This window comes from Oryza brachyantha, chromosome 1 (genome assembly GCF_000231095.2).
Source record: "Oryza brachyantha chromosome 1, ObraRS2, whole genome shotgun sequence".
Taxonomy (NCBI): Eukaryota; Viridiplantae; Streptophyta; class Magnoliopsida; order Poales; family Poaceae; genus Oryza; species Oryza brachyantha.
The window spans coordinates 23,150,950-23,166,277 of record NC_023163.2 but is presented as its reverse complement, the minus strand read 5'-3'; the positions used below and the strand labels follow the sequence as shown (position 1 = coordinate 23,166,277).

The window sequence follows — 15,328 nt, the reverse complement described above, 5'->3', positions numbered from 1 at the left end:
CGTCGAAAGAGGCTTTCGGACACGAATGAAAGAAGCAAATTTTAGATTTCGCCTGTAAACTGCGAGAAGAATCTTTGGAGTCTAATTAATCCATCATTAGCATATGTTGGTTACTGTACCACTTATGGCTAATCATGTCCTAGATTTGTCTCACGATTTCCCCCATAACTATGTAATTAGTTTTAATGTTTATGTATATTTAATGTTTTATTTAGGTGTCTAAAGATTCAATATGATGTTTTTGAGAAAGGTTTTTTGGAACTAAACATGGCCTAAGAGAAGTTCAATAGTATAGCCAACTACTAGCTTCAAATCATCTACGGTCAATCTAATAGCCAATTCATATAATAATTAGCTACAAAACATATAGTACCTTGTCCCGTCTGTCATACACACATTGTGTCTTAGAGTCCGTGCTGCAGCTGACTATAAATCTGTAGCTCGCTGCTCTTCTCTCTTATCTTCTTTAAATATATTTATAATTGGTTTATAGTCTACCATTGTACCTGCTCTAAGTACTACTATGTTTTGGCAACAAAACACGAACCTGTTTCACTTGCCGCTGCCGGCCTTTTCTTCTTTTTGCCAACGACGTACTTAGGGTATGTTCACTGGTAAAACACATTATGGGTTCTATCTCAAACTATGTCATGTGAAAAACTCCTCATATAAAGAATAGTCTTTCAAGCTCACTCTTCATATTACAGACTAATTAATTCTCCGTTCACATTCCACCTGATTAGTGCCTCTAATTAGAGTCAGCACACGTACAAAGCAAAAATTTTCTGGTTGTCCTCTCGTTTTATGCGTCAAGAGTTGATGTTTTGCTGACTCCATATAAAACAACAACTTTTCTCTCTCCTATCCCCTCTCTCATCCACGTTAGCAAGCATGCAGCGATAGAGACGGTAATAAGAACCATTTGTACATGCCCTTAATACTGCAGAAATTGTTAGAGCAAGGAACAGTAGAGATATAACTGCATTCACTTTTATCTGTATCCATCATTTAGTCACCACATTAATAATGAATTAGGATCCCCAGCACCAGCAGTACCCAAACTAGGGATGAAAAGTTGAAATGGGCTCGAAACTATCGGAAAACACCCCCAACTATTTCCGTGACCATGTTTTTCTCCGAAAAAGAATTGAAGGCGGTTATCTTTTGGCTGTCAGAAGGAAAAAAAATCAAAACAACATATTTATAAACAAAAATACTTTATAAAGTAAAACTTTTATAAATATGTTATTAGAAATCTAAAGCAAAAGATTAAAAAATAACCTAAAAAAACCTTAAAATTTAATGTTGAAAATTTAAATTTGAGCTTATAAGTATAAACAGAAAAAAAAAAGACTGAACGACCATGATGAATTCAATTTTTTTGCTACTGTTACAGTACCACATTTACGTATATGTCACTTTATGTGTCTTTGACGTGGACCTATGTGACATAGATATATCGATTAATTGTTAAATCTAAGAGTGATAAACAGTTAAATATTTTGGGAAGCCATAGATCATAAATGAAAATAATATTGAAAATATCAAAAAAAACTTAATACAAAATTATACGGACGGAAACATGCTGTTGTCGATAGGAAGCCGGTAATTGATGTTGGAAATATTGAACCACACAATCACATATTTAATATACATGATTGTAAAACGTGATCACTTAAACCGATCTTATACACCTAAATTACAAACTATCTCTGTTTAGCGATACACTTAAAATAGAGATTTGGCTGACAAGGTAATGATCCATTGTACTACATGCCAAATAGAGATAAGTGCCTGGAGTATTGGGGTAGTGATTGTTTGTCTTTAGTAAAGTACATGCTCGGTTCTTCAACTCGTGTTCTTCAACTCGTGGTGCGATACCACTTAGGTTCATAAACTTAGAAGATATACGTGTAGGTCTATATACTTGTTTTAATATCTAAAATCATAGACCTGGATGGTACATTAAAATGAGTTCATGAATCTGGATGGTATATTAAAACAAGTTCATAGACCTGGATGGTATATTAAAACAAGTTAAACGTGCATTTTCTAAGTTTATGGACCTAGGTGGTACCGCGCCACAAGTTTAAGAACCGACCATATATTTTACTCTTTATCTTTTTATGTAAAAAATAAACTGACATATTTACAAATAAAAAATAAATCATGAATAAAACAAACTGACATATTCTTAACGATCTAAAAGCCAAGGCTAAAAAATAAACTTAGGTGAAAAACCATAAAATCAACTCTAAATTAAAGGTTGTAAATTTAAATTTTGGCTTAAAAATATAAGTAGAAGCAAAAAAGATACACTTTTTCTATTGATCAAACGTTTGATTTTTTTGTTCTTCTGTCAAACACGCGCAATGTATGGGGGCTAGGAGTAAGGGTGTGTATGGGCTTTTTTGACTTGTGTGCATGCCTTCAATTATCATTCAACAGCTAACCGAAAGGATAGGGTGATGGTAATTACCGTATTATAAAAGAAAATAGTAAATTTCGTTGTGACACATAAACGACAAAATCTTTTCAGTTCTATTTCCATCTATTTTACTATTTTCATTTCCAATTTTATCGTTTACAATTACCAAATTGTTCAATAGGTGAAAATCGGAATTGAGCGTCGGTTGGCTGAGAATACACGTAACCGTTTTCGTGTGGGCTTAATACGTGGGACATACATATATATATATATATATATATATATATATTGAGCGTACTACCGACACAATAACTCTATTATTATTTATGTGATGTTTCTGATTTTTAAGTTTAGATTTGACCAATTGTCTTAATTAAAAATTTTGCATAATTACTATTTATTATTATTATTTGATTTAGGTAGTCCATCGAGTCTCTCGTGAGGCACCTTGGTCGCTTTGTTGAGTTGTTCCGGTCACCAACTACGGAATTAATAAATGGTTGAGAACCAAGCGCAAGCTGGTTCATGAGACCGAACTGAATTTTCACCGCCTACACACGCTGCCCATTTATATAAAGGATTCTCGGCAGTTTTTAAAGAAATTAAGAATGGAGTAAAATTATAATGCCCCTACTAAGGGCGTGTTTGGTTTGGTGCACCGCACCAGCATTGCATAAGCCAGCAAATATCGCTGTGTTTGGATTGTTGTACCAGCGCGTGAGTTGGCTGAGCAGGTGCAAAAACGCTCTCTGGGCTAGGCCGAGTAGATACGCAAGAGGTGAGCATTGCTACCCAGCCAGGCTGAATCGGTGCAGCGCGACTGCACCCACGCGCCCCCTCGCTGCAGCCGCGCATGCAAAGGAGGAGAGAACGTTTCCTCGCCTCCTCTCCTTATTTCACCTCAGGAGAAAAATCTAGGGTTTGGGGGACTCCTTCTGTTCGCCGTCGTGGAGCTCGAAGCTCGTCGCCACCGCCGACAGGAGCTGCTCGATGCCCTGCTCGATCTGCCATCGTCGCCGGTTGCCGCCACGATCGAGCTCGACGCCGGTGGCCGCGCTCAACACCGGCGGGAGCTGCTCGATCCGCCGTCGTCGCCGGTGGCCGCCATGACCGAGCTCGACGCCGGTGGCCACGCCAAGTCCGCCGTCGCCGCCACTCGACACCGGCGGGAGCTGCTCGACGCCGGTGGTCGCGCCAAATCCTTCGTCGCTGCCACATCCTCCATTTTATTTTTTCTTTTATCCTTTTTTCAATGTTATAAGGGAAAAACTAGTATATATATAATATTATATTATACGAGAGTTGGCTGGTATAGTGAGTCCTGTATATTTGATTGTTATAAAGTTAATTTGACATCAAGCTAAAAAAATATGTCCCATATATTGGATAGTGCGACCAATCAAACATAATCTCGGCTCAGCCGTATTTCTCGTACAGTCAACCAAACACATTCTCATATTGACCAAGTTAGAATGATGCAAATAACCAAACCAGTGTATATGTATGTCTATAGCCATCTCAGACTCATCCTGTACGAGAGAGATGGGCCAGGCTTGGACGATGCGAGCAAAAACACACCCTTAGTGAGTGGAGTGGAGGATGGTTAGGAGTAAAACATAGAAATTTGATTTAAAGGTGATTGATGTGTTAAGTGGTAGGGTAGAATCCATTATATTGTTAGATAAATTTCAAAATATTTACACAATCCTTGTCTCGTCTTACGGCAAATAAGTTCACGACCACAACGAGATAGTTACCGATAGGATGAGAATAGGGGTGGTATTTATTCACTTCGGTTATTCGGTTCGGTTATTTTAGTCATAGAGAAAATTCGGGATCGCAGTCAGGACCGAAATGAGTCTGGGAATAACCAGTACTGGACAATTCAGTTTCGGTTTCGACCACGACCAAAATTTGTCAGAACGAGGATACAAAAGAAAAAAAAATTGTTGTATTTGAAAATTTGTTGACAACGCTTCCCCTCTTTTATGCCTTTTTAATAATTAAGTAACGATGACACCAAGTCATAAATATATTTTTAACCATATCATGATAGTTGCATATTTGACGGGCCTTCTGAGGTACTGAGTTTGTTACTGCTCTTTTTTAATTATTAGTTTGGTTTTTTCGATTAACAGACAACTCTAACCAAAATTAATTGAAATTATTGTAGTTAGTCCCAAATGGTGAATGAGCTTCTAACCGGAAAATGCAGTTCAATTAGTTTGGTTTCAGTTTTGGTTAGTTTGGTTCAGTTTTTTGGTTTTGTTTGTTCCTGCCCAGTGCCCACCCTACTGCCAAGTCATGTACATGGCCAAGGAGACACTGCTAATGCTGAACTGAGATCGTCTGCAGTACTACAGACTGACATGTGGACCCTGTGGCCTATGGAGCCCACTTGTCATCCGCAGTACTGCAGAGGATGTGCGCCCACTAATGCTAGGTGGATGATCTTGGCCATGACTAGCATCATCACTGATTTGAGTCAGTCCAATCTATATTTCTTTGTAAAAGGGATTGCTACATGATAGGATCTCATGCTAGACTCTTTAAACTGCACTCAGTTAGGACTGACACCAATTTAATACCCGTTAAAGTAGACAATAGTGCTATATAGTACCCGTTCCAAGTCGATACATATTGTATCAACTAGTACCTTTTTACTAAGGTAACAATTGATACCCATTAGGACCAGGCTTGAGATAAGAGGGAGAAGAAAAAAGTTGGTGATGGTTATCGACATCGCATATACAAGTATGCAACTTATCGACTACACCTCTATCCAATGCTGTTGTCTCACCACCCGCTTGCGGCCACCATTGCGAGATCCAGCCAAGAGTATTTTCTTAGGACCAAATCTAGGCTGGATCGACAATGACAGTGAAGATCTCAAGAACTAGCGGAGGAGCTTCGAAGTTGTAGCGTCGACATCAACACAACTCGTTGACTAGCTAAGCGTGCAGTTGTGGTCCACGTCCTCAACTTATACGTGTTGTAGCATCCAACTTCACTTTCAGAAAGGGATGTCATTGTCTAGCATTTTCAATATTTGGGTATTAGGTCGTGGACTTGTCGTACCATATATTACAAATTAAATGTTATCATTGTTACCATGGCAACACTATAACAACCCAACCCATGTAAGGCTTACAATTTGTATGGTTTGCAAGTACGGTTGAAGTCGTGATGATCTAGTTTAGGTGGGTGAAGTGTCTCCAGATTAATCTTTTACTCATATTAAAGATATAAAAATACTTGTGAGGTAGTACATACATGATACATAGGACCCGCTCTATACATAGAACAGTCTAATATTTTTAGAGACAATGTGTTACAAAATACTAAAATACATAAATTAAACATATGTATTGGGGAAAAAAAATAAGAGAACTAATACTAACATATCTGCAAAGGCCATGCTGACCTGTAACAATATGCCACATAGAGTGGTCAAGGATGGCATAGTACTGAGTGTAGGACATACGATAATTGTCTAGGCAAAGCCCACAAAGGATGAAAATATGTAGAGTGGATGGAGAAAACACCGTTAATGATAAATATACTATACTATCTTCGTTTTATATTACAAATCAATTTATGTTTGTTAGTCAAACCTCTTAAGTATACTAGGTAAACTACACGTGGCGTACACACAAATCTCTATTGCACCAATATCTCGTAAGAAAACTGAGCTAACATCCATTGCCCACTCCCAAGCATGGTTTGAAATCTCGCTACACACTTTTATACCGGGGACATAACCATAAATTTAGACAATTTTTTTAAAATTCAAATACTAATAACGATTATTTTCTAACCAAATAAGTGAATTCTAGAAACATATATGATTATTTTGGAAATTTTGAAAAATAATGGTGTGACCGGACTCCACCGGCGTAACAGAAATTCTCAAGATTTTTTTGGAGAATTTATTTCGGAAATTGCAAACCCGGGTGGCTCCAAGAGGACAGCACAATACCAAATTGATCGCAGGTAAACCCACTGGAGGCCACACGATATCACCGGCGCTTGAAATCACGTGCGAACCAAGCAACTCGAAGCCTGCAGGTCCTCGAGGAACTTGACAAATGCTGCATGAGACGAGCCTCCTCCATCCTTGAGCGCCTCGGCTGCTGTGCATCCTTCACCGTGGCCACACGCTGCCTGAGCGCCTGGCCGCCCTCGGACTCCATCACCCACCTGATCTTCGCCTCCACCTCCGCCGCCGCCACCTCCTCGTCGTAGCCCCTCATCTCCACGCCAAGCTTCATCTCCTCCACAAGCAACACCTTGTTCATCCTCTGCTCCGCGTACAGCGGCCAGCACAGCAGCGGAACCCCCGCCGTGATGCTCTCCAGCGTCGAGTTCCACCCGCAGTGCGTCACGAACGCGCCAGTCGCCCTGTGGCGCAGCACCTCCACCTGCGGCGCCCATGACTTCACGACGAGTCCCCTCCCATTGGTCGCCTCCGTGAACCCGGCCGGCAGGAGCGCGCCGAGGTCTGGCTCCGGTAACGGATCGAACAAATTTGTCTCATCGGTACGTGGGCTCCGCACAACCCACAGGAACCTCTGCTCCGACTTCTGTAGGCCCATGGCGATCTCCTCCAGCTGCTTCTTGCGGAATGTTCCCATGCTCCCGAATGAAAGGAGTACGACGCTGCTGTCTGGCTGGGCATCCAGCCACCGAAGGCAGTCGTGGCCTTCGTCTCCACCGCCGCCCCCCGAGACCAAGGGCCCGATGTAGTACACCGGCGGTGTGGCACCACCGGGGACGCAGAGCCCGTCCCTCAGAGCGCGCAACGCGCGCGTCTCCACCGACTGGAATGTGTTGACGAGAATTCCTCTCGACTCTGGAAGCCGCTGGAACGTGGGTAAGATAAGCCTGGATGCTTCATTGTCATCGAGAATATCTTGTGGTAATTCTGAAGCTTTAAAGGGAGGAAAGCCCGGGAAGTGGAGGATGGAGTCACTGAGCTCCCCGACGCTTGTGTTGATTTTATCTCGCATGCTGGGTAGGTAGAGGAAGACAGCGAGAGTGCTGGCGGGCGAGGAGTAGAAAACGTAGGCGGGTATTCTGAGCTCGGAGGCGACGTCGAGAGCGTCCGTGCAGAACATGTCGATGATGAGCGCGTGGACGGAGGATGGCATAGAGCGGAGGAAGTTACGGAACGGAGTGTTCATAGTTTTGAGGAACCTGAGCGTACGGACGATCGGGCGGGCGGACGTTCCATCGGATCCAGAGCCCGCGGGTGCCGCCGCTGGCGGCGGCGACGGCAGCACGTGGAAGTTGATGGAGGGGTTGGCCGCCGCGAAGCGGGCGACGGTAGCGGAGAAGTCGAGTGGCTCGAGTGGCGGCTTGACGAGCGCGACGGTGACCGCGAGGCCGTGCTGGAGGAACACCTTGGCCAGCTCGATCATCGGCACAAGGTGACCGACGCCGATGCCCGGGTACAGCACCACGGTTCTTCTCTCCATGATCGCCGCCTAACGCCGCTCAAGTCTCCAGCGATGCGCGCGGGGAAGTGGTGTGGCGGAGGCTCGAGTGTTTCGCAACATGAACCTGAGGATGAAATGCGTGCTCCTATCCCTTACTCACCTGAGCTATATAAACTTGGTGACGAACTGACGACGGGCACGTGTGTGACTGTGTGCAATGCAAGGCATTAATTTGCCAACCTGAGTATTTGGCTGCGCGAGCCCGCTAGGCAGCAATCAGCGCCACATACGGCATGAACGAACCAGCACTGCTGCCGATGAGCTTTCACTGGGCTGGAAGCTTCTAAAAGGTGCTCAATTTAACCCTGGAAACATTGTGGCCAAACAAATGCATGCAGATTTGCCTGACACCCTGGTAAGTACGAGTATATAGTAGTACTATATACTACGTATAAATATAGAACCGCCAACAGTTTCATGCTGCGGTGACGCAATGGATGAGCTAATCACTTCAACGGGAATCGGGGAGGCATTTTTGCAGCGTCATATTTTCCTTGTGGTTGACGGTGCATTGAATGTGGACCTCAAAATGAATAGCAGAAGGACAAATCGAAAAGATTCCGACCAAAACAATCTGTGCCGTACGTGTGTGACTGTGTGCAGGTGCAAATTGTACGCCAGGTTTGTTTGCTTGGCAGCACCAAACTAGTAAAACATACAAGAGCACTGAAAATATTCTAGGAAGGCAGTTGCTAATTTAACACCACTGGTAACAATTTTTGTTTGATAGATCTATCTCAGTTCTATTGAACTAGCAAGTGTTAGCTTCTGTCGGAATAGCTAGCAAGTACTCTTGTTGAAACTACACATAGTAGTTGGTAGAGCAAGATTGGTAGTTATCAAATTAACCAAAGGGGTACTCAAGTTAGTTCCATTTCCATGTTAAGCTACAACACGGCCTTATACTTGCAACATAGGATTTTATTCTGGTGGTAATCAGAAAACATTTCCATTTCAGAACAATGACCTAGGACTATGGTGACATCAATCACTATTATATATACACACATACAAAACGCTAGCTTCGACAAACGGATGTATACATGGAGAAGAAACAAATCAGCCAGAAAGAAAAAAACCAAATCAAATTGTGAGGAGAGTTTCTATCATGCTTAATCATTGGATTTGCTATTTCCATCGAATCTTGGATTTGTATATCTTTGGATGGGTAAGTGACACGATAATCTATATCTGGCCTTGCATCTGGAATCTGGATCGGTGCAACGAACGTGGACAAATGCTGAACTTTTTGAATTTTAATTTTATTTATTAAATAATTTACACATTTAATTTTATATTTCAAAAAATCACAAAACTAACTTCCTACCGCCCTCTAGGAGGGCAGAAAGGTGACGTGGCAAACGACTCGGACGCGAGAGATGGCCGGAAACGGCGAACAACAAATTTTACGTTCCTTTCCGTCCTCTGTAAGGGCGGAAAAGGGCTAAATATAAAATTGCCATGCCGCCGGGGCATTTTTTGATTTGAATAGCGGTTTGATACATATATGTATAACGTATTTAATTGTCTAATCATATGTAGTACCTTTGCTCGGTGGTCGCTGTCTCCCTCTTCTATTTAGGAGACTAGAAGTTGAATCCTCATATAAGCATATATTTTCTTTGATTTTTGCCAGCTCAAGAAAAAAATCAAAGAAAATATGATTTTAGAAAAACTTATTGCACAAATAGATATTTTTGACCACGCCAACGTCATTGGCGTTGTCCTATACAATGACGACGCCAATAACGTTGGCGCGATCAAAAAGATCTATTTATATAATAAGTTTTTCTAGAGGTCTATTTGTAAAATTAGTTTTTTAAAGGGACCAAAATGTCAAAATTCCAGGATTCGACCTCTGGTCTCCTTGATAGGAGCGGGGGACAGTGACCACTGAGCTAAGGTAGTAATTGTAATTAAACAATTTCATACATCATACATATATGTACTAAACCACAGTTAAATCAAAAAATTTCCGGTGACACGGCGAATTTTACGTTTAGCCCCTTTCCGCCCTCTTTAAGGGAGAAAAGGGGCTAAATGAAAAATCCGTCGTGCCGCTGTTTCCTGCGGTCCCTCGTGCACGAGTGGCCGTTGCCATGTCACCTTTTCGCCCTCCTAGAGGACAACAGGAGGTTAATTTTATGATTTTTTTAAATGCAAAATTAAATTTATAAATTATTTAATAAATAAAATTCAAAAAATTGAAGAAGATGCTTGCCTCGGTTTCACAGGCCGCAGTCGCCACCGAAATGACCCAGCCCACCTCAGAGCCCCGCAGGCCGCACATTATAGAAACACGTGACATGCATCACGGACTGCCACACGCCCACAGCCCCTCCAGGCCTCTACCCAAGCTGCCATCTCGCCCGCATCAATTCCATCACCGGCCACCCGTGAGCGATCTGTTGCCTCACTAAGGACTTTCTCTCATCGTTTTTGGGGTGAATTTTCTACGGGCACATGCATAGTCTGCCTAGAGAAAGTCCTATTAATTTGGATTCAATTTCATCTAGGGAATTACTAGTGTTAGTTACGATCTCAACGGATCGGAGTCCGATCCCTATCTATGCCACTACGACGGCACCCGCCGTTCAATGGTTGTGGCCCCTCCCACGCTGCGCACGGTAAATAGGGGGAGCCATTGGGGGCACACGGTATTTTCCCACAAACCCTAGCTCTAAGTCCGACTGATCCCGAACAAACAAAAGTGTGTGTGTGGAGGGGATCAAGTCCGTGCTGTCCCGCCACCGTCACCGTCGGTCACCTTGCCAGCAACGTCGTTGTCCTCCTCTCCACGGCCGCCTGTCGCCATGGTGTCTTCGTCCTCCAAAAGCAAAGGTACGAATCTCTCATGCTCAATATCTCTCCCGTGAATTAAACCCTAGAACTACCCGCGACTAGAACCCTAGTTCATAACAACTAGGACCTCATGTCATCATACTAGGAGATTCTACTTATTTTCTTTCATGTTTTTGCTAGGGTTTCACAATTTCACACAAGCAAACCCACAATGAGTTTTTAAGTATGATTAATTGCTCCTATTCTGATGACGTAATTTTAAAGGAAATACTACATGTACATCACCATCCTATCATGAGATTTATGAAGAGATTAAAGAACTTTTCTTCAACAGCTAAACTGGTTTCCCTATCCACACACATGTGTGCAGAACTTCGTGCAATAGACCTACCTATGCAAATACTGACTATGAATTATACTTGTACCTTAGCAAAACACCCAGTTGCATAAATAATATAAAATTTATTAGCCGCGTGTGAATAGAAGTATGCTTTAATTTTATTAATTGTATTTTACTTATGATTTAAATTTAAGACGTCTAACTTAAACCTATTGGTAACCTACCGGTGTGTTGAAATAGACTAGTCCCATTACATTAGGAATGTATTGAGAAGTTGGATCGAGAATTAAAATAACTTGTTGGAAATATCTCTCGCACAAGAGATACACGCATAGACACTTTCCATCTTTATGCCCATGCGTGATTAACTGGATTGGTTTCATAAACAAATGGGCGCAATAATCAGTAGCGTTGATTACCTTCCATGTTTAGGCTGCCCCCGATCTCCTCACCGCATGGGAGATTTGATGGGAGAGGTCGGCCTGTGAGATTACTCTCTGTTCTCTCATGATTTTCACCTCCCCAACAGCCAATTTGAACCCCGATTTCTCAAGGCGCTGGAGGAGACTCGAAGGGTTGTCCCTGAGCAGTGCAGGTGGTGACTCGAAGGCCATCACCACTCTTCCGAACGCTGGCGATCCCTTCGGGATCAACCCGGCAAGTTTGACTATATCGACTACGCCACTACTTTCTCTACCTCCACTGAGACAGGAGATAGCCATGGCTTCGAACAACTGTCGGTATTCCTAACACTTTCGTATCAGGGTGATCTTAGGATGAGCATACTAATTTCTATAGATTAAATAATCTACAAAACAGTGTCCAATTAGTTTGGTTTTTCCAAATGAGACGCGGTTGTGCATGCACGAGCATGCTTCACACGGTAGGAGGATGAGACGGAAGTAGGACGACTACTTTGTTATAACAACACACATTTTTTTATTCAACCAACATCTTGTGCGATAATGCGGAGTCCATCCGTATTCAATCCAATGCGAGAAAGATTATCACCACTCGAAATCACGGCTTAACCATGACACTGGAGGCCTGCATTCCGATCAGATCATCAACGAACTTGACAAACGCGGCATGAGAAGAGCCCCCTTCCTCAAGCGCCTCGGATGCTTCGCCCTTCGCCACGGCCACACGACGCCGAAGAGCTTGGCCGCCTTCGGACTCCATCAGCCACCTGACCTTCGCCTCCACCTCCTTCGCATCCACCACCTCCCCGTCGTAGCCCGCCACCTCCTCGCCAAGCTTCATCTCCTCCGTGACGAAAACCTTGTTCACCCTCTGCTCCGCGTACAGCGGCCAGCACAGCAGCGGTACCCCTGCCGTGATGCCCTCGAGAATCGAGTTCCACCCGCAGTGCGTCACGAACGCGCCGGTCGCCCTGTGGCGGAGCACCTCCACCTGCGGCGCCCATGACTTCGCCACAAGGCCTCTCCCTTTGGTCGCCTCCATGAACCCGGCCGGTAGGAGCACGTCGAGGTCTGGCTCCGCCAGTGGCTCGATCAAATTTGTTCCATCGATGCGGGGGCTCCGCACGACCCACAGGAACCGCTGCCCCGACTTCTGCAGGCCGATGACGATCTCCTCGAGCTGCGTCTTGCGGAATGTTCCCAAGCTCCCAAACGAGAGGAGCACGACGCTGTTGTCTGGCTGCACATCCAGCCACCGAAGGCAGTCGTGATCCTTGGCGCCAGTGCTGCCTCCCGAGACCAAGGGCCCGACGCAGTACACCGGCGGTGTGACACGACCTGGGACGCAGAGCCCGTCCTTCAGTGCGTGCAAAGCGCGCGCCTCCAGAGACTCGAATGTATTGACAAGAATTCCTCCTGATTCTTGAAGCCGGTAGTACGTCTGTATGATAAGCCTGCATGCTTCACCGTCATCGAGAATATTTGAGGGTAATGCTGAAGCTTTGAAGGGAGGAACTCCGGGGAAATGGATGATGGAGTCGCCGAGCTGCCCAAAGCTTGTGACGATGCTATCTCCCATGCTGGGTACGTAGAGGAAAACAGCAAGTGCGCTAGCGCCCGAGGCGTAGAAAACGTAGACGGGTAACATGGGGAAAGCTTTTTCTTTCATACATATGATGATTTAAACAACTATAAAAATTATAAATTTGGAGGACAGAACATGATGCTATAAACCAATACAAAATATGCAATTAATCCTGACAACAAAAATGGAAAATTTTATTATACTACATAGGTACTATTTGTTGTTTGGTTTGTTTGTTTTTTTTTCTTTTACCCGCTAATCGAAGACATTTTTATCATCCTTAAAAAGTATCTTGATATATCGAAAATTTTAGTGTAAACTTTTGATACCTCAAGATACATATCTCAAGATACTAATTAAATTTTTACGCTGAAAAATTTAGTACATTAAAGTACTTTTAATTTCAAAAGTATTAAAAAAACTCTAGACTTAAAAGACATACCGATCAATATTTTCTATAACTATTTTGGTCATAGGTATGTAAATATTTGTGTTTAGTGTCCCGACCGGTAACCTGAGCTCAGAGGCGACGTCGAGACCATCCGTGCAGAACATGTCGACGATGAGCGCTTGGACGGAGGGAATAGAGCGGAGGAAGTTACGGAGCGGCGTGTTCATCGCTTTGAGGAACCTGAGCATACGGACGATCGGGGGAGCGGACGTTCCATCGGATCCAGAGTCCACGGGTGCCGCTGGCGGCGGCGGCGGCAGCACGTGGAAGTTGATGGAGGGGTTGGCCGCCGCGAAGCGGGCGACGGTGGCGGAGAACTCGAGTGACTCGAGCGGCGGCTTGACGAGCGCGACGGTGACCGCGAGGCCGTGCTGGAGGAACACCTTGGCCAGCTCAACCATCGGCACAAGGTGACCCACGCCGAGGCCCGGGTACAGCACCACGGTCGTTCTTCTCTCCATCGACGCCGCTCAGTCTCCGGCGATCGACGCGCGCTGACCAGGTACGGTGGTGTTGGGGGAAACTCGAGGGCATGCCAATCCGTGGATGAAACGCGCGATCATATCATATTCCTGGCTCCCTCCGCGTCCGCGACATATCATATCGTGGGGACGGACTGACGACTGGTATGTGCGTGTACTATAAGTGGTAATGCATGTTTCGCTGCGCCAGCCGGTGGGACTCAACTGTCAACACACATGTACCTCGATCTCGACCGCGTTAAAGACTTTGATTTGGATTGATTGCTACTTGAACGCACGGCGGTCTGGATTGCTGGTACACAAACTCTAATGTTGCTCCAAAGAAATTTCCCAGCCACGCTTAGAGGCCTAAAGTACTGTTTATTAAATGAGCATTTTTTCTATCATTGAGAAGGTACCTTCGTGCTACGCTGACGCAATGGACGATTTTATAAATTCACCGGAGGGAAAAGATTTCTCAGTAGCATATCCTTTACATCGTGGTTTGACTGGCTACGTTTGGCACCTAAGTAAAATCATTATTATGAAACTATTGGTTTGAGTGCGTGTGATTAATATAGACCAAGTTATAATATTTATGTCTAAAAACTATTGGTTTGTCTGTTTATATACAGGTGACTTAAGATTATCCTTGTTCAACAGTGACGATCGGGGCTAGGCTAAAGGAAATGCCAAAATCTAGCAGGGTATGGATGCCATGTTGCTCACAGTAACCCATTGCTTGACAAATTATCATCACTCCAAATTACTGAAGATCATGCCACTGGAGGCCTGCGCACTCCCTGAAGATCATGCCACTGGACTGGAGGCCTACGCCGATGCCGGGGTACAGCACCACGGTTCTCTCCATCGCCGCACGTGAAGCCGCGCTCAGTCTCCGGACAATGCGCACGGCCAGGGAGGTGGGGGTGGTGAAAGGTGGAGCGTTGGTGACGAACTGACGAATGGTACGTGTGTGTGTGTCCTGTGTTTGGATTGGATGCAGTCAGTTGGAGTGTTGGACTGAACGAAGGATCCAGCCACAGCATTTTCCCGGATCTCGACGATGCTGAATGGTGACTTTGTGTGGAATTATGGGTGGACTGCTACTTGCACGACGACTGCTGCAAGCTTCCAAAAAGGATTCAGTTTGGTCGTGGCAACGACAGCAACTATTGCTCCTACACAGATTTTTCAGTCTCACCGTGATCGGTACTCCCTCCGGGCTCCGGTTCCGTATTTCTGATCGTTCTAGATATAGTCTCTTTTACTAACAAATAATTAATCGGTGTCTATTTTCTACTTTAATTTGTTGATAAAATATCTTTGAACTCAAGTTTT

General features: G+C 44.3%; 1 protein-coding gene and 1 pseudogene across 1 annotated transcript; both read right to left on the bottom strand.

The window, feature by feature from the left end:
* Positions 1 to 5,645: 5,645 nt before the first annotated feature.
* Positions 5,646 to 7,975, bottom strand: LOC102702997 (annotated as a pseudogene).
* A 3,922-nt stretch (positions 7,976 to 11,897) lies between these two features.
* On the bottom strand, positions 11,898 to 14,105 carry LOC102703732 (anthocyanidin 5,3-O-glucosyltransferase-like). The gene is made up of 2 exons (XM_006644603.3): positions 13,590 to 14,105; positions 11,898 to 13,136 (listed from the first exon to the last, which is right to left on the bottom strand). The coding sequence occupies exons 1-2, from the start codon at positions 13,985 to 13,987 to the stop codon at positions 12,089 to 12,091; spliced, it is 1,446 nt and encodes a 481-aa protein (XP_006644666.1). The 5' UTR covers positions 13,988 to 14,105; the 3' UTR covers positions 11,898 to 12,088.
* Positions 14,106 to 15,328: the final 1,223 nt, after the last annotated feature.

Coding starts and splice junctions, on each gene's coding strand:
- LOC102703732 (XM_006644603.3), bottom strand. CDS start 13,987: ATGGAGAGAAGAACGACCGTGGTGCTGTACCCGGGCCTCGGCGTGGGT. Junction 13,137..13,589: donor GACGTCGCCTCTGAGCTCAG/GTTACCGGTCGG, acceptor AGCTTTCCCCAT/GTTACCCGTCTACGTTTTCT.